At 58.2% G+C, this 21,784-nt stretch overlaps 3 protein-coding genes across 12 annotated transcripts; 1 reads left to right on the forward strand and 2 right to left on the reverse strand.

Moving 5' to 3' along the window:
* The first annotated feature begins 2,993 nt into the window (after positions 1-2,993).
* Positions 2,994-7,583, forward strand: LOC123854717 (tubulin gamma-2 chain). Of its 4 annotated transcripts, none has more exons than XM_064583291.1 (11): positions 2,994-3,206; positions 3,488-3,600; positions 3,803-3,970; positions 4,270-4,338; positions 4,658-4,764; positions 5,181-5,307; positions 5,924-6,010; positions 6,126-6,275; positions 6,649-6,801; positions 6,899-7,060; positions 7,188-7,583. In XM_064583291.1, exons 1-11 carry the CDS (start codon positions 3,158-3,160, stop codon positions 7,383-7,385), a joined length of 1,383 nt encoding a protein of 460 aa, XP_064439361.1. In that variant the 5' UTR covers positions 2,994-3,157; the 3' UTR covers positions 7,386-7,583. The 4 variants fall into 4 exon arrangements, with proteins under 4 accessions (XP_064439361.1, XP_064439363.1, XP_064439360.1 ...); XM_064583293.1 differs by having other exon boundaries at positions 4,685-4,764; XM_064583290.1 differs by lacking the exon at positions 2,994-3,206 and adding an exon at positions 3,268-3,385.
* Positions 7,584-7,732: 149 nt separating this feature from the next.
* On the reverse strand, positions 7,733-17,017 carry PLEKHH3 (pleckstrin homology, MyTH4 and FERM domain containing H3). 4 transcript variants are annotated; one of them, XM_045888877.3, is made up of 13 exons: positions 16,421-17,016; positions 14,396-14,451; positions 13,960-14,039; positions 13,667-13,858; positions 13,425-13,582; positions 13,192-13,312; positions 12,131-12,437; positions 11,386-11,593; positions 11,033-11,160; positions 10,599-10,731; positions 9,942-10,409; positions 9,458-9,649; positions 7,733-8,902 (listed from the first exon to the last, which is right to left on the reverse strand). In XM_045888877.3, the coding sequence occupies exons 1-13, from the start codon at positions 16,580-16,582 to the stop codon at positions 8,726-8,728; spliced, it is 2,382 nt and encodes a 793-aa protein (XP_045744833.1). In that variant the 5' UTR covers positions 16,583-17,016; the 3' UTR covers positions 7,733-8,725. The 4 variants fall into 4 exon arrangements, 3 of the variants coding, with proteins under 3 accessions (XP_045744833.1, XP_045744831.1, XP_045744832.1); XM_045888875.3 differs by having other exon boundaries at positions 11,024-11,160; positions 16,421-17,015; XM_045888876.3 differs by lacking the exon at positions 16,421-17,016 and adding an exon at positions 15,840-16,148 and having other exon boundaries at positions 11,024-11,160.
* A 1,870-nt stretch (positions 17,018-18,887) lies between these two features.
* Positions 18,888-21,763, reverse strand: CCR10 (C-C motif chemokine receptor 10). 4 transcript variants are annotated; one of them, XM_064583297.1, is made up of 2 exons: positions 20,450-20,906; positions 18,888-20,301 (listed from the first exon to the last, which is right to left on the reverse strand). In XM_064583297.1, the coding sequence occupies exons 1-2, from the start codon at positions 20,714-20,716 to the stop codon at positions 19,234-19,236; spliced, it is 1,335 nt and encodes a 444-aa protein (XP_064439367.1). In that variant the 5' UTR covers positions 20,717-20,906; the 3' UTR covers positions 18,888-19,233. The 4 variants fall into 4 exon arrangements, with proteins under 4 accessions (XP_064439367.1, XP_064439368.1, XP_064439369.1 ...); XM_064583298.1 differs by adding an exon at positions 21,401-21,763 and having other exon boundaries at positions 18,891-20,537; XM_064583299.1 differs by lacking the exon at positions 20,450-20,906 and adding an exon at positions 21,133-21,377 and having other exon boundaries at positions 18,891-20,301.
* Between the last annotated feature and the right edge of the window lie 21 nt (positions 21,764-21,784).

A 21,784-nucleotide genomic window follows, 5' to 3' on the forward strand; every position in this document is an offset into this window, starting at 1 on the left:
AGTTGCCTCACTAAGGCAGAAGCAGATGTCCCTTCTTTTCCTGAGACTGCTGTGTGGTTTAACACCACGGCCGACCAAGGTAGCCTGGCCACAGCAGGAGTGTCTCAAGATCTCCAGAGAACTATTTAGGTCAGCAAAGAGTAGCTTTTTCCGGACCAAACACTTTTGAGTTGCTGGTCACACCTCTTGGTTTTTAAAGTTTAAAAAAGTCCACCATGTGATGGACACCATGGCTGGCTGTTACTATGGTGTCAATGATGTAATGGTCCTCTCCACTCCAGGTGCTAAGAGTTCGATAAGAAAGTTCTAATACCCAACTTCAAAACAATTTCATGAGAACAAGTTCAAACCACAAACAACTTTGTCCAAAACAAGTTTTCAAAACGTGGATTTGAAATCGTAACAAGTCAGTACACAACACAGGGAAGAAGCAAAACTACTATGGGGGATTTGGAAGGAAACATAGAAGGACAGATTTATGATACTGGGAAAGGGGATGATTCTTTAACAAGGTATAAAACATACAAAACAGAAAAGTAGGATAACTGTCTACATTAAAATCTTCACTATCCCAAAAGACACCAGATGCAAAATATAAAGACAAGCCATGGGGGTGCCTGGGTGGCTCAATCGGTTAAGTGTCTGCCTTTGGCTTGGGTCATGATCCTGGGGTCCTGGGATCGAGCCCTGTATCAGACTCCTTGCTCAGCAGGGAGCGTGCTTCTCTCTCTCCCTCTACCTGCTGCTTCCCCTGCTTGTGCTCTCTCTCTCTCTCTCTTGCTATCTTTCTCTCTCTCTGTGTCAAATAAATAAAATCTTTAAAAAACAAAGACAAGCCATAGACCAAGTGACAATATTTGTGACCCATACAACTAAGAAGAAATTCGTAGAATATCTTATGTCTAAAAAAAAAAAATAGCCCAATAGAAAAATGGGCAAAGGATATGAACAGGCAATTCTGAAAGGTCTAACAACCACAACAAATCAAGTCAACCTCCCTTGTGATCAGACTGTGTGGAAACTGCAATCATGAGATCCCATTGGGCATCCATGGGATGGACAAAAATTAAGATCTGATAACCCAGGTGTGGATGCGGGTATAAGGAAATGGAAACTCCTTTGCTGGTAAGAGTGTAAATTGGTACATCAATCTAGGAAAAAATATGTGAAAACTTGTAAAGTTTGTAAGCTTTCTAAAGAAGATGCACATGCCAGTGGTAGAGAACTTCATGTTCAGAAGTGACCAATCCTGTATTCATTCTATGTAATAAGGGATAAGTAGAAATAATCTAATCACCCCCATGTAGGAATAGAATAAACTATTTTATTCATCCAGTGAAATACTATAAAGCAGTTAAAAACAATGAAATAAATCTACATGTATCAACATTGCCAAATCTAATGTAGGGTGAAAAAAGCAGGTTACAAAAGGCTAGTATACTCTGATACCATTTACATAAAAATTCAAAACAGAAAAAAACATATAATAAAAATACAAAATCATGCTTGTATGTTTAAAACTTTCTGTAATTTAAAGTAAAACAGAGGGGCACCTGGGTGGCTCAGTGGGTTAAGCCACAAGTCAGGTTCTTGATTTCAGCTCAGGCCTTGATCTCAGGGTCGTGGGATGGAGCCCCTTTTTGGGCTCCACACTCAGCGGGAAGTCTGCTTAAGATTCTCTCTCTCCCTCTGCCCCTCCCCGCCCCCCTCTCTTTCTCTCAAATAAATAATCTTTGAAAGAATTTTTTTTCTTTAAAAGAATTTAAAAAAATAAAACAGAAACCACAATGAGATACCACTTCACACTCAATAAGATGGCTATTATAAAACAAAACAAAACAAAAAATAGAAAGTAACAAGTGTTGGTGAGGATGTGGAGAAATTGGAACCTTTGCACATTGCCGGTGGGAATAAAATAGTGCTGCCACTCTATAAAATGGTACAGCAATTCCTCAAAAAATTAAACACAGAATTACCATATGATCCAGAAATTCTGCTTCTGGGTGTCTACCCAGGATAATGAATACCTGAAAGCAGGTACTCAAACTTATTTGTACAACCTTGTTCATGGCAGAATTATTCACAATAGCCAATAGGTGGAAGCAGTCCTACAGAGGAATGGATAAACACAAAATGTGGCATATACATGCAATGGAATATTATACATCCTTTAAAAAGAATGAAATTCTGACACATGCTACAACATGAAGTCACCCTGAGGACATTATGCTAAGTGAAATAAGCTAGACACAAAAGGACAAATACATATAATTCCACTTACATAAGATGCCTGGTCAATGAGGTGCCTGGGTGGCTCAGTGGTTAAGCATCTGCCTTTGGCTCAGGTCATGATCCCAGGGTCCTGGGATGGAGCCCTGCATCGGCCTCTCTGCTCAGCGGGAAGCCTCCTTCTCCCTCTCCTACTCCCCCTGCTTGTGTTCCCTCCCTCGCTCTCTCTGTCAAATAAATGGGCAAAGTCTTAAAAAAAAAAAAAAATGCCTGGTCAAAATTGTAGAGACAGAAAGCAGGCTGTTGATGGGGATGAGGATGGAGAGTTACTATTTAATGGTACAGGGTTTCATTTTGGGAAGGTGACAAAGTTCTGGGGGATGAATGACAATGATGGTGGCAGAACAGTGTGAACGTACATTATGCCACAGAACTGTACAATTAAAAATGATTAAAATGGTAAATTTTATGTTAGGTAGATTTAACTTAAAAGTAGAAATTTAAAAAAAGACTGGCTTGAACCCAGCGCCTCTGTCCAAAAGAGCCACCAACCGGCTTACCTACCCGTAACGCCCAGCTGACCGGGCCCACCTGGACCGCCCCTCCCCGCTCCGACACCCGGGTCTCTACTCCCCGCCTTCCCAACAAGCCTCACGGCGCAGGCGCGGAACTGGGGGGGGCGGGTGAGCAGAAGGGGGCGTGGCCTCACACTGCGCTTGTGCCGAATTCCAGCTGTAAGTGTTGTGGGGGAAATGATGTCCCGGTTGGGCTCCTCGGCCCGGCGGCAGCCGGGAGACCCGCACTGCACAGGCGCAGACCGAGCACTCGCGTCAAAAGACGAAGAGAGCGCGCGCTCCCCACGTCCTGCGAGCCGGGCTGCCAGGCATTCGTCTCCGCCGTGACTCCCGCGGGGCAGGGCTGAAGAGCGATGCCCCGGGAGATCATCACCCTGCAGCTGGGCCAATGCGGCAACCAGAGTGAGCGAGCGAGCGAGCGCCGGGCCCCTCCAGTCTCCGGTTCTGCCTCTTCGGGTCCCACCCAGTGCTTGGCATCCTCCAGTCCCCCTTTCCCTTCCATGAATCCCCTGCCCTATTGCGCATGATGAACACGTCCCAGATGGAGAGCCGCACCTGGGCTGGGACAGCTCCCAGATCAGGTGTCTTGGGTGCAGCCTCTGAGTGTGACAGCTTCTGAGCCTAACCCTGGGCTCCTGAGGCCTTGTGACTAGCAGACCCAGGCATCTCTCCCTATCCCCCAGTTGGGTTCGAGTTCTGGAAACAGCTGTGCGCGGAGCATGGTATCAGCCCCGAGGGCATCGTGGAGGAATTCGCCACCGAGGGCACTGACCGCAAGGACGTCTTTTTCTACCAGGTGCCCCCAGCGACTTGGCCAGGGGGTCTGAGGGAAGGGCAGAGGCCTGGTACTGGGAAACCCGCTGGGCAGAAGAACCAGGGCGGCTGGCTTGGAGCGGGGGGTGAGGGGGTGGGGGAGTGGGCAGGCAGGAGCCAGAGCTGGGAGGATGGAGGACTGGGCCTTAGCTGATTGGGCCCCCTTGCTGGATGCCCCTTGACAGGCAGACGATGAGCACTACATCCCCAGGGCGGTGCTGCTGGACCTGGAGCCCCGGGTGATCCACTCCATCCTCAACTCCCCCTATGCCAAGCTCTACAACCCAGAGAACATCTACCTGTCGGAGCATGGCGGAGGGGCTGGCAACAACTGGGCCAGTGGATTCTCGCAGGTATCTGGGTGGCCATCCCAGAAACCCCTGATGTTCCCTCCCCAGGGCAAGGCAGGCTCAGGCAGCCTGGGGATTTGACTAGACCAGACTGACAATAAATAAGAGGCGAAGGGATACCCTGACAAGAGGGACAGCCAGGGAGAGGTTTATGCAGACTGCAAATCATTTGCAAAATAGCTTTTTGGGGTTGAGGGTCACGGCTGAGGCTCTGCTTGTCCCAGGGTAGAGTTCTTGGTGCTGAAAAGAGATACTCCTCAGAACCTTCATCCTGACCCTCCCTCCCATGTCTCTCTCTACAGGGCGAGAAAATCCACGAAGACATTTTTGACATCATAGACCGAGAAGCAGATGGAAGTGACAGCTTAGAGGTGAGGCTCTGCCCCGCTGAAGGGAAAACAAGGCTGAAAAGTGCTGGGGAAAGGTCAGGACGTACCTGAACAGGTGGTGTGATGGGGCAATTCTATTCAAAACTAATTTTTTGAGTATCCTATGTGAGATATCAAAGTAAATAAGGTACAGTACTTGTCCTCAAGGAGATCCTAATCTGGATGGCATCAGCTCCTTAGGCATGAGTCTTCCTTCCCAAGCAGTGTCAGCCTGGATGGACACAGAAGAAGCCTTGAGACATGAGTGTGTTGGGAGTGGGGAATGAGACAAGCCTGAAGCCTCTCCCCCACATCCCTGGAGACTGCCTCTCCATCCCTCCCCATGCAGGGCTTCGTGCTGTGTCATTCCATCGCTGGGGGGACAGGTTCTGGCCTGGGCTCCTACCTTCTCGAACGACTGAATGACAGGTAAGCCTATGTTTGGGGAGAGGGCATTAGCCCTGGTTCCCTGGGTAAGGTCTTTCCTTTTTATCCCTTTTTTTCTCTTGGACTGGAAGGCCTGGCACTGTGGCTTTGAGTCATTGGTAGGAACAGAGCCTGGCCATCCAGGGAACATCTTAGAAGCAAGAACACCCAAGAGTGGGTTTGCCTAGGGAGAGGAGGGACCTTAAGGGTTTGATGGGTTTGATGCTTTAGGTTTATTCTTTTTTGACTCTGGGCTCTGAGCACTCAGTTCTGCCCTGGCCCCTCCTTTTGTACCAAGAGCTTGGTGACACTTGGAAAGGAATGGCCCTGTTAGCTCTAGAGAAGACCAAGATAGGCAGTGATGGGAGTCCTTCCAATTCACTGTGTCACATTCCCTTTTCCCTCTTCTTCACCCCCAGGTACCCCAAGAAGCTGGTGCAGACGTACTCAGTGTTTCCCAACCAGGACGAGATGAGCGATGTGGTGGTCCAGCCCTATAACTCCCTGCTCACGCTCAAGAGGCTGACCCAGAACGCAGACTGTGTGGTGAGCACCGGAGAAGGGAGTAGGGGGCTTTGATCTACCTCCTCAAACCAGTGAGACATGGACACCTGACCTTCACAAGCCCCTGCCCAGAGAACAGAGGACCAACAAAGCCATACCCGGTGGCCCAAATTATGAACTAAGGACTTGACTCCAAGTTGCTTATAGTCCCTTTAGGCAGTAAGGCTCTCAAGAAAGTGTATACCCCCTGACATATGTCCCCAGCTAGCCTATTTAATGCCTATTCATGCTTAATTCTCAGCCCAAGGGTCACTTTCTTAGTCAAATCTTCCCTGACCGCCCATTCAAGGTCAAATTCCTTTGTACATATTTCAGGCTGTAACTATACTTTTCTGTGAGGGGCACAGACCGTACCTGTTTTATCCGCCATGTATCTCCAGAGCCAGGCACAGTGAATGGCACATGGGGACAATCCCATTTGTTTACTGGGGGGTAGAAAAGTGTCTTGTGATGCCCCTGAGACAGTGCCCCTTTTTAAAGCTAACACACCTACGTCCTGGCTTTGGAGTTTAGAGGGGGCTAAGCTAATAACTTATCTCTCTGCCCGCTTTCTCCTCAAAAAGGTTCCATGACCCTCTTCTGTCCCCCCCCCCCCCAGGTGGTGCTGGACAACACAGCCCTGAACCGGATCGCCACCGACCGCCTGCACATCCAGAACCCGTCTTTCTCCCAGATCAACCAGCTGGTGAGCCCCCACTCCTGGACTCCCTGGGCTGGAGCCCCCCCTCACCGGAGTGTCGTCTCGGGAAGGGAGCCCTGTCCCCGGGGCCGCGGCCCACGACGCGCGCTGCCGTCCGCAGGTGTCCACCATCATGTCAGCCAGCACCACCACCCTGCGCTACCCCGGCTACATGAACAACGACCTCATCGGCCTCATCGCCTCGCTCATCCCCACTCCTCGACTCCACTTCCTCATGACGGGCTACACCCCGCTCACCACGGACCAGTCGGTAGGAGCAGCCCCGGCAGGCCCTGCCCTCGCCTTTCTCTCCCCCTGCTGCCCCGGGAGCTGCCCTTTGAGGCCCCCAGAGGCTCTGTGCTCGGGGACTGGTACGGACCGTCCGACTCCACGCTGACCTGCTCTCCTCTCCCCTCTGCCCCTGGCTCCCCGCAGGGCCCGGGCTCTGTGGGGTCTGCGGACGCTCCCGCACACGGGCATGCCCTTGCTGAGCTGAGGAGGGCTAAGAACCTCTCTCCTGGTCCCAGAGCAGAGAGGCTCAGGGCAGACCTGCGTCTCGAGACACTTCCCCAAGAGACCGCACTAGCCCGAGTCTGATGGGGCTCAGGCATTGGCCTGGGCCCTGGGGCCCGCTGTCCCCTCAGGTGGCCAGCGTGAGGAAGACCACGGTCCTGGATGTCATGAGGCGGCTGCTGCAGCCCAAGAACGTGATGGTGTCCACAGGCCGGGATCGCCAGACCAATCACTGCTACATCGCCATCCTCAACATCATCCAGGGGGAGGTGGACCCCACCCAGGTAGGTGAGGCCCCTTCGTGCCACCCCCGGAAGCCACGGGGTAGAGGAGAGGCTACCACCACCACTGTTGTGCGTTGTGTGCGCCCCCTCCCCCCAGGTCCACAAGAGTCTGCAGAGGATCCGGGAACGGAAGCTGGCCAACTTCATCCCCTGGGGCCCTGCCAGCATCCAGGTGGCCCTGTCAAGGAAGTCTCCCTACCTGCCTTCGGCCCACCGGGTCAGTGGGCTCATGATGGCCAACCACACCAGCATCTCCTCGGTGAGCCTAATCTCCTGGTCTTCTTTGACCCCTCTGTTCCACTAGCCACTCTTATCATTCTGCCCCATTCCATTCCAGCCCCTTATCTCGCACTGGTTCCCATCCTGGAGATTTCTATCTCTTTCAGCTCTTTGAAAGTTCCTGCCAGCAGTATGACAAGCTGCGGAAGCGGGAGGCCTTCCTGGAGCAGTTCCGCAAGGAGGACATCTTCAAGGAGAACTTTGATGAGCTGGACACGTCCAGAGAGGTTGTGCAGGAACTCATCGACGAGTACCATGCAGCCACGCGGCCAGACTACATCTCCTGGGGCACCCAGGAGCAGTGACTTCCTCCCCACCACTTCCCCTGGACAGTAAGCACAGTCCCCATAATGCCTGGTCCCTGTGACCCAGATTCCCCTCCCCAAAACCTTTCTAGATTCATCTCCAGCCCAGGCACTGGCCCTACTTCCTCCCTTCTCTGCCCTGACCTTTGATATGCTTGTTTAACTCTAGTGAAGTAATAAAGCTTTGTCGTGAATATAGTCAGAGCTTGGTTGTGGATGTAGTCAGGGCTTGGTCTGTGAATATGGGGGGATGAGCCATGTTCCCTCCCAGTTCCCAGGCATGTGGCCTTTACCTGCTCTAGCTTCCTACCAGTAGTCCGGGTGTCAGTGTGGTCACTGTTTCCATTGGCATACCTGGCCTAGAACCAGGCTGCTCTACTGGAGTCAGCCCTACCTCTCAAGATTACAGAGGGTTACTGAAGTCTGCTCTGTCCTCGGTGCCTAAGCTCCTGCCCCAGGGTGGATCAGCATTGCCCCAGACTCTTCCACTCAGGGAGTAGGCCGTGGGGGCTAGTGAAGGAGGGCCTGCAGCATCTGAGCAGGTCAGGAAACCTGGGACTCTGGATTCCCAGCGCCCAAGGCTATCAGATCCTCAGGAACACAACCCAATTCAACCTAACTTGATAAAGCAGGAGCGGAACTCAGGAGTAGGGCTGAGCCCGTCCTGATAAGGTGTTTGTTTATCTGTGCCAGAGAAGTTCTTGGGTCTGATCCTGCCCCAAGCTTCTCTCCATTCCAGACCCAAAGCAGTAGGCACACCGAAATGGACCCAACGAGGGCCCAGAAGCTGGACACTGGGGTAGGAACTGGGTAGCGCCAGGCCTGATGACTCACTGCCTTCCAGCCTCAGAGACGCCAGGAGGCCACCCCTGTGCCACTCAATGGAGAAGTGAGTGTGAGTAATTGCCAGCTTCCAAAACTGCCTTGTTGCCTGCCCCACCCAGCACCCTGTGGCAGCCTGCTGGCAAGGAGGAGGTTAAATCCAGAAGGTCATGGAGGGTGGAGCCCTGTGGTGTCCAGACTCCCCTCCGTGCTGGTAAAAGCCCAGAATGTGGGCGTCCCCAGGGGTGGAGTGCTGAGCTATGGGACTCTAACTTGTCCCACTGACAACACTCCCACAGGAAGCGTTTGTGTAAATAAGGATTTTTTTTTTTTTTTTGGCTTCTCTTCTACAAATAAATTAAGAAACAAACTAGAAAATTGTCTGCACCCATTGCAGCCCTTGGGTGTGGGGTGCGCCCTGTCCCTGCAGGGCCAAAAGGGTCCATGGTTTCCTCAAATCTCAGAGCAGTCCAGGTCCAGGCTGGAGGCAGAAGGGAGGTCGTGACCTCTTGGCAGGCTCAGTCCTGCAGCTGCCCCAAACAACCAGACTGTCCCTGGGGCTCGTCCAGGCCCGGGTGCTGGCTGGGAGGGGAGGTGTCTGGCAGGTCTTGGCATGGAGGAGAAGGGCTGCTGCAAGGCCTCTCGGGGGAGGGATTGGGCAAGTAGGCATTCACCAGCTGCATGATCTCTTCCACCTAAGAGAGGGCAGAGGGCAGAGGGCAGTAGGGGCCACTGGGTTCTCCTTTGTCTCATCTTCCACCCAGGCTCCTCACCAGGGCCTTCCGAGAGCTGCCCCCCTGCAACCTTTCCCTCCTCACCACGGCGCTCTCCCTCACTCATTATGTGCCAGTCACACTTGTGTCTTTCTGCTTCCCCAGGATGCTGTTGTCCTCCCAGGGCCTTTCCACCTGCAATATCCTCTACCTGGAATGCTGTTGCCCAGATCTTCCTGTGGCTAGCCTAAATGTCACCTCCAGTATCCCTTCCTGACTGTCCTACCTAATGCTACGACTCCTTCCAATCTCTTCGTGTCACCCCACCCTCACCTTGGTAGCATTTATTCCTGTCTTATATAGTTTTCGATTCCTTCTGGAGTGTCTGACAGCCTGCTCTAATGTAAGCGCCTTGAGCTTGTCTTTGATCACTGCTGGATCCCTGGTGCCTAGAGCTGTACCCGGTTCAGTGTTTAATAAAATGTTTCTTGACATCCTTTCCCTTCCTTCCTCCTTCCACACCCTCTTCCCACTCACCTGGGGGCTCTGCAGGAGGAGCTGGCTCTCTCCCACCCTCAGTGCCAGGGTGTGGGGGCCCATTAGCTGGCAGGCGGCCACATGGCCATAGCTGACACTGTGGACGGGCTCTGTCTCACCGGGCCGGGAGAGGGACATGGCCTTGGCCCCCAAGCCCAGGCATAGCTTCTGTGGAGTGCCCCCACCAGGCTCCTACGGACAGATAGGTAGAGTCAGGGTGGAAGGAGGGGACCCCGCAGCATTATTTTTGGTGGTGGTGGGGGCGATGGCTGTGAGCAGGGAGTTTCCCCGTCCCCTCTGTGATCCACACTGCATGTGTGGAGGGGCTTAAGGCTCTGGAGAGGTGAGAGCCCAAGGGCCAGGGTTTGGGAGGGGCAGCTGTGCTGGGCGGGAGGAGTGAAACGACCCACAGTGGGGCTTGTGGCTCTGGGGCAGAGGTGTAGGGCTTGGGCCGCCAGAGTCCCCTCTCCCTTCTCCCCCTCACCGTGCTCAGCTCCAGAACGTCATACCGAGCAGCGCCGAACCCTGGACACTGCGCCGCCAGAGCCAGGTAGGCAGCCATGGCCTCAGCTCGGCCCATGCCCCGTAGCCGCTTCCAGCCGCCCAGCACAGCGGCCGCCCTGCCGGCGCCACCTCCTCCCTCGCGGGCCGTGCTTCCCGCCGTGCCGCCGGCCCCGCCGCCGCCGCCGCGCCGGGTCCGCTCCGCGCGCCTCTTGGCCAGGCCCGGGCTCCAGATCGCCCCGGCCAGCAGGGCGGCGGAGGGCGGAGGCCTGGGGACGGGGCGGGGAGGGTCCTCCCGCGGCGGGGCGGGGGGCGGCAGCAGGCGGTCCAGGCGCGGCAGGGGCGCCCTCGGGGAGAAGTCTCGGTGCAGGCTCTGCAGACGCAGCGCCGCCAGGGCGCGCAGCGTGTCGTCGGGCGGGGGCGGCCGGCCGCGCAGCAGCAGAGCGTGAGCCTAGGAGGAGGCACTGGGTGTCAGCGCGGGAGGGGCGGCGAACAGCCCCGGGCGTGCAAAATCTGAGGTCTGGGTCCGAATAAAGCCTCCCGCGAGGTTGCCATAACTGTTAAATGTGACGGCTCGGAAAGCGAGGGGTTCAGTCCGGGGGGGTCTTTGGGGGGGGGTGTGAATGCCGGAGATGCTCACCTGCTCAAAGAGGAAAGGCAGTTCGTGACCGTCTGGGGACAGCCCCTCAGGGTGCAGGGGCCCGTGAAGACGCAGACATAGTCTCCAACCAGAGTCCGGCGAGTCGTCTAGCGCGGCTTCCTCCGCCGCCAAACTGCAGAAGAGATGAGGACTGGATGCCAGGCAGAAGCGGGACCCCCTCTAAGGCGCTGGACACCGCTGGCGGGGGTGGGAGGAGGAACGCGACCATGCTGGGGGCGGGGCCAGATGTTTGGGACGCCTGGAAACCCGACAGCAAACCGCCCGCGGGCAGGGCCCCTCTGTGAACCAGCAAACGTGACTGTGCAGGGCAAGTGGCCAGCGCTCGGAAAACGTTTGCACGGGGATTGACCGGAGCTGAGAGGCAGATGGGTTAACGGAGAGCGGGGCTGGGGCTGGACATTTACTTCTCAAACCTGGTGAGCACGTCGGCCATGAGAGTACCCCCAGCCAGGGCTCGCTCCTGGGCTCCTCGCTGCTCGTACAGTGCGAATGCGTTGCGGCTCCGGGCCAAGCCCAGCCGCCCCACCAGCTCTCGAGCAACCTGGGGCGGAGGAGGAATGCGAGGAAAGTCAGGCCGCGCCGGGGTCCGCCAACTGGAGAGCTCTTTCAGGTCTCCGGGTCCTGACACCCCTCCTTCCCCCCCCCCCCCCCTTACGCAAATGATGCATCTCAGACTTGGGCAAACCTAGAGCCCAGGCATCAGGACAGCTGGGCATGGGAAGCTGGGAGGAGGGGTTGAGGTTTCAGGGGTCTTTTCTGGCCTTACCTCGCCCGCCGTGGTGTGGGAGTCTATGGCCACAGGGCAGGCACCAGCCCCCGGACAGTGCACGGTGCATAAGAGCTCCTGCCGTCGGCTCAGCGCTGAAATCTCTGCCAGCGAGGGCACCAGCTCCCTGCCGCGCGTCCGGCCCAGCGCTTTCCTGATGAAGCGCGCGTAGGCCGCCAGTTCTGTGTCCGGGAGCGCCTGCTCCGTCCTGGGTTAGGGAAGACCCGAGGGCTTTCCTTCTCCCTCTCCCTCTCGCCTTCTTATCGTCTCATTTCGTTCCTCTCATGGATTCCCTCCCTTCCAACTCAAGTTGCTTGAAGGTAGCCACCAGCTCTCTTCTGAATCTACCCTTGGAGCCGCTGCATGGAGCTGAATTACTTTCAAAGGCCCTGACAGCTCTCTCCGAACCTCCCCCTCCCACTTGCCAAAGCCTCCCTGATCCTCCTTCGAGATGAAATCCAAAATCCAGTCCCATTCCCCTCTGCAACCTAAAAGCCCTGGCTGGACGGCCTCAGCCCGGAGGAAAAGCAGCCCTTAGTAATTCCTCTTGCCCCAAGGGGGGCGCCTCTTGTAATTCCTCCGCCCGAAAGTGGGATATGATCTTGTCGTTCCCACAAAGACGCTGTACATATTAGCAGCGGTCAAGTCTCTTCCCTTCTTTGGCTGGGAGTTCTCCACCCGCCAATTTGGCAAGGCCTGCCATTCTCTCCCAGCCCTGTAGCTCCCTCCCCCCCCTCCCCCTCACCTCTCCAGATGCCCCAGGAGGTGCCCCCGCACAGCTCCCCCGGGCCGGAAGGTGCAGCTCATGCAGGTGAGGAGCTGCCAGTACCGAAGGGCCGCGGGGTCTTGGGTAGCTGGGGGCCCGGGGGGCCCCGCGGGGCCCGAGGTCTGCTTAGCCAGCTGCAGGAAGAGCTCGTCGCGGAGCGCGGGCAGGTCCCGGCAGGTCTGGAGCACACCCTGCATCAGGGGCCCGGGGCGCCGCGCCCCCTCCAGCGCCTGCAGCGCCAGGAACAGCCGCACCGCCTCCTCGCGCAAGGGTGCGTAGCCCGGACCTGCGGGAGGGTGGGGGCGGAGGGACGGTTTGGAGGGGGGACACAGAGCTGGGCCCTGGAAGGAAGGCACGAACCAGGGAAAGGTCAGAGGGAGTGTAAGGGGACAGGGGGTGGCAAGGAGGGGAGAGTGCGAACGACAGGAAGAGTGAAGGGAAAGCAGTGGTCCCCACAGAGCCTCCCAGGCCCCTCCCCGTCCGGAGCCCCTAAGGCTGCACTCTGAGTTAGCGAGCTACAGGGGTTGACTAAAGGACACAGGTTCAAACCCCAGATTCTGTAATTGGGCACTAAGAGCCATCACCATGGGCCAGAAAACAGGCTGGACCAGGAGTCGGGAAACAAGGGTTCTTCTCCCAGCTCCCCTTAATCTTCTAGTTTTAGAACCGGGACTGGTCACTATTCATTTTTGGGAAGAGATATAGCTGGATGAGGCCAGCACATTCTCCCAAAGAGCTGGCTTTTCCAGCACTTGTAAACATAGTATGACAGGGGCTCAAGAGTATAATGAAAAAATAGAGTGTAAAAACTCATGAAGGAGTATCGGTAGTCAGAATGAGACCCATAGAGAAGGTGGTCAAAGGGGGCCTTTTTTCCTGTGCTGGCTTCCCTCTCCTCCACCCTGGGTATCAGTCTGGTCAGCTTCCATTCTCAGCCCTTTGAAAAGTGAGGGGCTGGGCCCCTTTTGGACTTCTAAGTCCTTGTCAAGTGAGGCATTCAGATTCCCCGTCCAAGGGACTGGAGCCATGCCACCACTCACCTGGGGCGCTGACACCGTAGGGCAGGGGCAGGAGTGGAGCATACAAGGCCCCACTGGTGTGCCTCAGAATTGGGTTCCGTAGGTAAATAAGGGCCACGGTCTCCGGGTCCCCACAACTCTCCTAGAAGCCAGGGAAGGGAGTCACAGGGATGGAAAAAGGGGCTCCCCATGAACTCAGAAAGCTTCTGGGTCCACCACCCTCCTCTTTCTCCATGAAGTCCCCTCTTTCACACCTGAATATCCCTAAGCAGCAGCTGGGTAGGGGTCTCCAGCGGCGCCTTGGAGGCGATCACTTCTCGCAGCGCCACCCCCCAGCGTTCGGCCTCGGCCTGGCGGGGGGAGCAGAGCCGGACGCTGTGCTTCCGGCCCGACACGGTCACTGACCACAGACCTGGGAAAAAGAGGCGGTGGAGGGCAATCAGGACCGGCTGGGGCCGATGCGGAGGGAGGTACAAGAATCCCCACGAAGTCTCACCGGTCTCCTTGGGACGGCGCTCTGGGCCGGTCACCGAGCACAAGCTGGTGAGCACGAGGCTCCCGAGGCGCCGCGCCCCCTTCCCGCTGCTACTGAACTGGTCCAGGGAGTCCCGGGTGAGCACGAACCAGGCCCGGCGCGGGGGCAACCAGGGCCGAGCCCCTCCTCCGCGGGGCTCTCTGTACAGCCAACCTGGGGGGAGGGGAGGGGGAAAAAGGGGGTGAGCAGGAGAAGACGTTATCCCCTGGAGGGTTGGGATTGAGACTTCCAGGGTGCATAAGGTGGGTCCCCACCTTTCACGACGACGTCCGGGTCCTCCTCAGGCGGCCCCTTCTCCGGGATGAGGCTCCGTGTCTCCTCCCAGCTCTGCAGCCTGGGCCAGAGGGGAGGGAGGGTTGGGCGAGGCTGTCGGTCCCGCACCCCGCCTCCAGGGGGCTCCTCAGTCGGGGCTCCCCAGACCGCGAGGGGAGCCTGCTCCTGTCCTGGACACCCCTCCCCCAGGCTGTGGGAACCGCTGGGCCGTTCTGACCTCGCACCAGAAATAGCCCAGACCCCCCCTTTCTCCCCGCGCCCCCAGTCGGACCGCCCCCCCGGGACCCCGGCCAAACCACAGCGTCCGGCGTAAGGCCTCTCCCTTATTGCACAACTGCGGGAGGGAAGACGGCAAGGATTGGGGTCCCGGGAACAGGCTGGGGGCTTCATACCCTGAGAAGCAGGGGCCGAGCTCACCTGTCTGAGACCGGCCCGCTCCTCACCGGCTGAGTGAGCGTCACGTCCAGGGGGCCCTGGGGAAACAGGCGGGGGCAGCCCTCAGGATCACAGCCGTCAGCGTAGGATGCCCGTGGCTTCTGCCCCCCGGATAGCGCTGCTCAGGGAATTGAGGGATCAAGGAGTGGGGTCGTGACTGTGAGGGAGAGAGCTGAAGCCAGGAGGTAGCCCCTTCTGCCAATCTCTACAGAACAGCCCCAGCTAAGAAGTCAAGGCTCCCGCCTTGTCTCTGTTTCCCTTTGAAGATTTAAATCAGGGCTGGATACGGTGGAAAGAGCACTGTGCAGGGAGTCCAGTCGGGAGACCTGGGTTCTAGTAACAGTCTGACCACTAACTCGAACCACTAACTGGCTGTGGAAGCTTCACAGATCCTCTCAGTCTTTGGGCCCTAGCTTCCCCATCTTCAAAAAGAGAGAGGTGGATGGAGCTCCTTCTTGTTGGGAGTCACCCCCTCCTCCTCATTTTCCCTTCATTAGCTGGCAGACAGGCAGGTGGTGGGCACAGAGGTGGATGAAGGGAAGAGGGACTCCTTTAGTGTATGGCTTTCTCCAAGAACATCTTATGCCCTCCCACAGGCACCCCTGAAACTCAACGGTATGCAGAGACCCTCCCCCTTTGCTAGGGCTCAGGAAGGGCAGGCTGAAAAATGGCACACACTCTTCAGGGGAGGTACCGTTCAGGATTTTGCCCTTCTCCCCCCTGCCCTGGAACTTCAACAGGAGACTGGGGTCTGAGAAAGTCCAAAAACCCGTCCAGGAGCCAGGTCAGGCAGGAACTGTGCCATGGTCCCATTGCGCCCAGACTGTTAAAGCCAGGACGGGGAGGTGGGGGAGGGGGGACAGGGACACCTGTCCCCAAGCTCGGGGGAGGGGGGTGGAGGTGGAGCATGAGGGAGGCAATGGCGTGATTCACAGAGCAGGTCCTGCCCAGGCTGGAAGCTTGGGGACGCCTGGGTCCTGTGCCTTCCTGGGACGCAGATCCACCTCTTTTCTGGAGGGTCCAAGAGGAGTTCTCAGCCACACCACCGCGGGGGCAGGTGCTGACCACTCTCTTAGACCAAGTCTCCTAATCGCAGTCCCCTGCTTCCCTCCCTCCACCCCCCTCTATATTTATCCGCCCTCCGCCTCCGCCAGGTGCTGGCGCCGGCCCCAGCGGCGCAGCCCGCCCCACCCGGGCACCGAGCCACCGGGCCTGCTGGGGACCCCTGAGCGGGGGATGGGAGCCTGACCCAGGCCATAGCACACGGGAGTCTGGTTGCGGGTGTGCAGGGGAATCCGGGAGGGGACCTCAGGGGATGGAGGTCTTCCAGACCAATCGAGCCTCAGTTTCCCCACGGGGAGATTCCACAAAACCGGGGAGCCAAGTGTCCCTCACCATCCCCTCAGGGATTCCCCAGGAGCCTCACCAGGGAGGGCTGTGAGTTCTGTCTTGAGTGGCAGGGTAATGACGAGGGGTCCTCGAAGAGTCGTGGCCCCCAGCTCCCTCTCCGTGGGGTCCCTGCCACGGACCCCAATCTGAGGATGCCTTCTCCCCCTCTCCCAGGTCCCCGCGGCGGGAGCTCCGGCATCTGGCCCCAGCACTCAGCGCTCACGAACTGGGAGCGGAGCGAACCCAGGCGTCCGAGCCGCCCAGCCGGCCTCGCCACATTCCTCGGCGCTGGCGGAGGCGGAAGGAGACGGGATGGGACGCGGGCCCGGCGGGGAAGGGAGAGGCAGGGCCAGGTCGCGCCACGCGTGACGCCTCCCCTGCCTCGGGGCCCCTAGCAGGTGGACAGCGCCCAGCATGTGGCGCGAGGCCCACAGGCACATCCCGAGTAGGGCTGCTCCTTGAGTTCCCGGGGGCTCCTGGCCCCCCAGGCAAAAACCTCTCCCACGTCCCCGTCCGCCAAGAGCACGGCATTTGGCTGGAGTCTGGAGCAGGATCAGACGTGACGGCCGCTTGTAGTGAGAGAGATTGAGACAAGGCTCCAAACCCCCAGGGACTTACCCTCCCGCCGCCCGCTGGACTCGGGGTCCGCAGCTCAAAGGTCTCCTCGTCCTCGTCCTCGTCCCCGTCCCCGCTAAGCTCGCCGTCCCCGTAGTCCCGGTGCAGAAGAGTAAAGCCTCGACGGCAGCAGAGGAGCCACCACAATCCCCCGGGGAGAGGCATCCGGGCGAGCAGCCGGGGGATGGGGGCGCGGGCAGCCGGGCCGAGCTGCAGGGGGTCGGAGAAACTGGCGGGGCTCCGACCCCAGCGGGGGAATGATGCGGCGGGAGGAGGGGAAGGGAGAGGGGGACAAGGAGGAGGCAGTGTCGGCGCTAGGGTGCAAGGGGTCGCTTGCTAGAGCCTGCGGGGGGCTCCGGGTCTGGGCCCCCGGAGGGGGAGGGGGAAAGAGTCCAGGGCTGGGGGGGGGGCAGCAATGTCCGGAGCTGGGAAGTAGTGTCCGTTGTAGTGTCCAGCCCTGTGGGGGGCAGTGTCCGGTGCAATGTCCGAGGTGGGCAGTTGTCCAAGCTCCAGGGAGGGTCGTGTCCGGTAGGGTGTCCGGTGGCCGGGGCCCGGGCCGCGCGCGCTGCGCTCCCTGCAGCCCCGGGACTGGCGCGCTAGGGGCGCGAGCACAGCGCCGGGACCCCGCCTCCCCAACCCCCTCCCCTCTGAGGCCCCCCCCCCCACCTTTCCCTCTTCTTTCTCTCCTCCCTTCTTTACAGGGCAGGGTGCAGTTTTCGTCACAGCCTCCCCTGCCCAATCCCTGTGCCTGGCGCCGGGCGCGGCCACCAATCAGGCCACTGAAACCGCGGCGGGTTGCATCATGTGCCCCTGGCTTGGTGACAGCGGGGAGGAGCAGAGGAATAAGGAGGGAGGGGGCGGTGCGATGTCAGCCACGCCCCCGTCCCCGAGGTCGGACGCGGAGTGCTAGTGATGTCACGGAAGCCCGCCTTCATGCCCTTGTTTTAACTCTTGGCTCACCAACCTACAGATTAAAACCCTCTGGAGACGGAGCTTTGGAGAACGAAGGGCATAGGGCATAGAGGAAGGCCCCGACTGCTGCTCTCTCAACTCCTGTCTCGTCTCAGGGTCCCTGAGAAAGGAAAGATCTTCAGCTGCCTGCGCCAGGCACAGCTCTAGAGGCGGCCCTCCGTCCCTGGATGGAGTAGTCCAATTTTTTGGTCTGAGTCACCTCCTTTTTAAGGTGAAGAAGCTGAGGCAGAGACTCGGGGAAGTGCAGACCCAGGTCGGAAATAAAACCTAATTTTGAGCGCACAGCTCACTGAACTCTAGTGGGGAGAGTGATTTAAGATTCAAGGGAATTCTGCGGTCTTGGAATAGAGTGGAGGCCTCTCAGGGTGAATAGCCTGAGGTTCTGTGTCAGAAGGGGTTAAGCGAGCCGCTAAAAGGACGGGGCGGGGCCGGGCCGCGGACGGGGCGGGGCCAGGGCGGTCGCGGGCGCGCGCGTGCGTTGCTGACTCAGCGGCTATTCCCGCGGTCTCCGGTGGAGGGTTCCAGGTTGGCCCCCCGTGGCTGGCTTGTAGGACCTTTGGGAGATCAGCGCCATCTCCGGGCCTTCCCCGGATCCTGTCTTCTGGTGGCGGTGGCTTTCGGTCTCAGCCGCCGGAGGCTCTAGGAAGGAAGGCTTGCCCGATCTGGGCGGGGCGGGACAGGGCGGGGACGTCGGGCCAGCGCCTCCCTTGAGACCTCCTCGCCACGCCACGCCCTTCTTGCCCCAGGTCCTCGCACTCCAGGCTGGAGTGGTCGGGGCAGCTTTGCTGACCGGATATTAAACTGCGAGAGTTGTCGCGCGTGAACACCATCCTGCCTACCGTGCTCGTGTAAAACAAAGACCAGGCATCAATGCGACCGTCTCTAGAGGCATCCCGGCCTTGCCCTCGCCCCAGATGACAGTGGCCAGCACTGAGATTTCCTGGAGATGGAGACGTTCGAACCATATACTCTCTTCCCTGTCTGGATCCCAGGCCCTTGCCTGCAGGAAAGTTCTTTCCGATGTCTAACCTCTCTCTTTCCGGCAGGCTCAGTGCATTTCCTCTGACCCTATCCCCAGGGAAGATGGAGAACGGCAGTCATCCCCAACCCCACCACGCCCATGATAACGACTCTGGAAATTTTCAAATTGGAACCCTCTCCTTGGTTTTTCTCCAAGGTGAAAAACTCCGACTCAACTTTTTCAATTACCTTTTTCTTTTTTTCTTTCCGCCACAGAACCTCAGAAGGGACCTTAAAGTGGTAATCTAATCCAAGAGCCTACCCCAAACGGGAATCTCCTGGCCACTGTCCCTGCCTACCACCACACCACGCACAGGCACACACAGTTCCCAACAGCCTTGGCCTGAACATTCCGGAGGCCAGGAACTCGGTACTTGCTAAGGCAGCCATTACTGGATAGCACTGTGGTTTGTTAGAAAGCTCTTCCTTGTGCTACTTTAAGAGGAACCCCAGCCCTCCTCGTCTGGCAGCTTTCCCACCTCACATCTTGTTCGCAGAGACCAGGTGAAGGTGGAGGGGGTGACAGTGCCTAGAGCTTCAGCAGACTCAGCAGCTCTGCACCCCCACCCAGACTCTCAGCGCCTTCCACTCACAGCCAAGCGAGTTGAAGGGGGAGGCGGAACCCACCGGTTCCAAGTCGGTGACTCAAAAATAGTAACAGTTGTTGGGTTGCATCTCATTTCCATGTTATCAATTTAATGTGGCAAAGTACAGAAGCAATTCCTTTAGATCCCTACCTCCTTCTCAGTGTTCCCCCACCTACTCCCTTTTCCCACTACCCTCCCTGGAATCCCGCCCTCCCCCCCCCCTCTTGATTCGCAGCCCTAGTAGTCCCAGGAGGAGACACTGTGGGTCTCAGTGGGAGCCGAACAGGAAGAGAGGCGGGGCGGGCGGGGGCAGCGGCCGCGGGGGTGAGGCCCTGGGCTGCAGCTTCCACCCCGCAGCAGCCTCCGCAGGTCCTGGCGGAAGCGCAGGCCCAAGAAGGCGTAGAGCACGGGGTTGAGGCCGCAGCGGGCCAGGGCCAACCCTCCGGTCACCAGCAGCGCCAGATCCTTGCGCTTGCTGGCAGGGCAGCTCCGCTCGCGGGCAGCCAGTAGGTCGGCCGTATCCAGCAGCAGGGCGAGACTGTAGGGCAGCTGCAGCACCACGAAGGCCGCCACCAGGGCCACAACGACGCGCAGCGCACGCCGGCGCTCGGGCCCCCTGGCGGCCAGCAGCGTGCGGCCCAGGAGCGCGTAACAGGCGGCCATGACGCCGAGCGGCAGCGCGAAGCCCAGGACCACCTGCGCCATGGCGCTTGCCCCCTTCACCGTCTGCGTGAGGCCCTCGGGGAAGACGAGACGGCAGCGCCGCTGGCCTTCCCGCTGCCCGTCCTGGCTGAAAAGGAGAGCAGGCAGCGCCAGAAGCAGCGACAGCAGCCACACGATGGCTGAGACCACGTGTGCGCGGCCCCGAGCAGAGGGCCTCGGTCCAGCGGGAAGGGCCCGCGCGATGGCCACGTAGCGATCGGCGCTGATACAGGCCAGGAAGAGGAAGCCGGCGTGGAAGGAGGCGGAGTAGAGGCCCGAGATGGCGCGGCAGGTGGCACTTCCCAGACTCCAGCCCTGCAGAGCCCCGGCTGCGGCAAAGGGCAGGGTTAGGGCCAGCAGAAGGTCGGCCAGGGCCAGCTGGAGCAGGTGGGCAGAAGTGGGCGAACGGACAGCACGTCGGGCTGCCAGGTGGGTGGCCAGGACCAGGCCATTGCCAGCCAGACCCAGTGCAGCCACCACCAGGGAGACACTGGGTTGGAAGGCCCTACTGAAGGCCTGGACATCCGCCTTGTAGCAGAGCTCTGGCAACGGCTCGACGGAGTATGCCTCCTCATCCTCCCCCGAGTAGGGGCCCCAGGAGACCTGGGGAGGGCAAAAGGAGAGAGACCTTATGAGACATCTTCCCACACACCTCCCCTTCCAACACATACTTTCCAAGCTGGGAGCTGCTGTGTGACAACAGTATAGAGGGAGAAGATACAAACTCTTCTCCAAACTCTTCCTAACATACCCTCCAACAGGCCTTGGCTTCCACTGCACCCCTCCTGCCTCTGCATCCAGCTTCCTGGCCGACCTTGACTTTTCTGGATCTCAGTTGCCTGATATATAATGTGGAGATTAGAAATCCTGACCAGCCCAAGTGGCACAGTTGTTTGAAATAAGGAAGATAATGGATGTGAAGCCTCTGTGCTCTCCTTAGGCCAAGGTTTCTATTATTAATAAATCTTGGAGCTTCCGTTCTGTTTGCAGCGCCCTCTCCTGGAAAGAACACCCACATGCAGGCTTTGCCTCGGAGCTGGTCCCTGGACTCCACGGCATGATGTGGAGAGGGTTTCAAAGGTCTTTTCCTTTCTCCCCTCCCCACCCCACCTCTAACCTCCAGTACAGGTACACTGAACTACTCATGACTGGGGGAGTGGGGGAGTCTCAAGGGTTACGGCTCAGGTTTTCTGGTCTCTGTTGCAACCTCGGACCTCTAGGTTCAGCTCACCATTCCCCTCAGCCCAGTCCCATCCCCCAACCCCAGCCTCACATCACCAGCCCCATCTGTCTGGAAGGTCCCTGGTCCCAGATGGCTCCAGATACCCTGGATAGGTCAAAACATGGCAGAAGTTTGTTACCAGGTGGAGAATCCCATCTCTTTGCCTTACCCTCCCTCTCCATAACCCTCCCCCCCCCAGCCCCCACTCCCACCTGCTCTGCGGGCTCCGTCCCCATCTCTGGCTACACAGGTTTCTGAAGTATAGCCACTGGGGAGAGAAGTTAAACTAGAGGGACAGGAAGGAAGGGGCGGGGAGAGGGACCAAGAGGGCGGTGGGGATGAGGGTCTGTGGGCTCTCTTTACCTAACTTTCCCATTCCACCCCCTATTTTTGTTTTCTCTTTGCCCTGCCAGTAGAAAAAGAATGGGTTTGAGAATATCATCATTTGCTAGCTACCTGTCTGATCTTGAGTAAGCTTACCTCTTTGAGCCTCAGGTTTTTCATCTGCGAAGTGGAGTAAGGTAAAAATGTCGAATTCACAGGGTTATGAGGGTGCCTAGCACAGGTGCCTGAGGCATAATTTGCCTTCAGAAAATGTTAGATTCTTTTACTTACTCTTCTCTCCATCTCCAGGTACTCACCCCCCGCTTTTCTTGGATTTTTCGGGACCTCTCCACTGGCACTAGCCTTCCTTCCCCCACCCCTGCGGCCACAGTCCCTGCCAGCCTCGGGTTATTCAGGGTATTTCCCGGCGGCTGGAGGCTCTCCACCCCCGCCCTTTCGCAGCAGGGCTGAGGCGCGCGCTTGCGCGGGGTCCGGGAAAGCGGCGCGTGCGGGGAGAGAGAGGCTGGGGAAGGGGGGAGG

Source organism: Mirounga angustirostris, unplaced genomic scaffold (assembly GCF_029215605.1).
Source record: "Mirounga angustirostris isolate CCGP_5_RB_7025 unplaced genomic scaffold, mMirAng1.0.hap1 SCAF_17, whole genome shotgun sequence".
NCBI classification, from domain to species: Eukaryota; Metazoa; Chordata; class Mammalia; order Carnivora; family Phocidae; genus Mirounga; species Mirounga angustirostris.

Bases quoted from the DNA above. Each gene is read 5' to 3' on its own strand.
- LOC123854717 (XM_064583290.1), top strand. From the start codon at position 3,328: ATGATGAACACGTCCCAGATGGAGAGCCGCACCTGGGCTGGGACAGCT. The intron at 4,765-5,180 runs GTAAGCCTATGT...CTTCACCCCCAG, and splicing joins CTCGAACGACTGAATGACAG to GTACCCCAAGAAGCTGGTGC. The intron at 7,061-7,187 runs GTGAGCCTAATC...TATCTCTTTCAG, and splicing joins ACCACACCAGCATCTCCTCG to CTCTTTGAAAGTTCCTGCCA.
- PLEKHH3 (XM_045888875.3), bottom strand. From the start codon at position 16,582: ATGCCTCTCCCCGGGGGATTGTGGTGGCTCCTCTGCTGCCGTCGAGGC. The intron at 13,859-13,959 runs GTGGGGACCCAC...CCCTCCCCCCAG, and splicing joins CCCGGACGTCGTCGTGAAAG to GTTGGCTGTACAGAGAGCCC. The intron at 10,410-10,598 runs GTGAGCATCTCC...GCCTCCTCCTAG, and splicing joins TGCCTTTCCTCTTTGAGCAG to GCTCACGCTCTGCTGCTGCG.
- CCR10 (XM_064583297.1), bottom strand. From the start codon at position 20,716: ATGTGGGTGTTCTTTCCAGGAGAGGGCGCTGCAAACAGAACGGAAGCT. The intron at 20,302-20,449 runs GTATGTTAGGAA...TGCCCTCCCCAG, and splicing joins AAGCCAAGGCCTGTTGGAGG to GTCTCCTGGGGCCCCTACTC.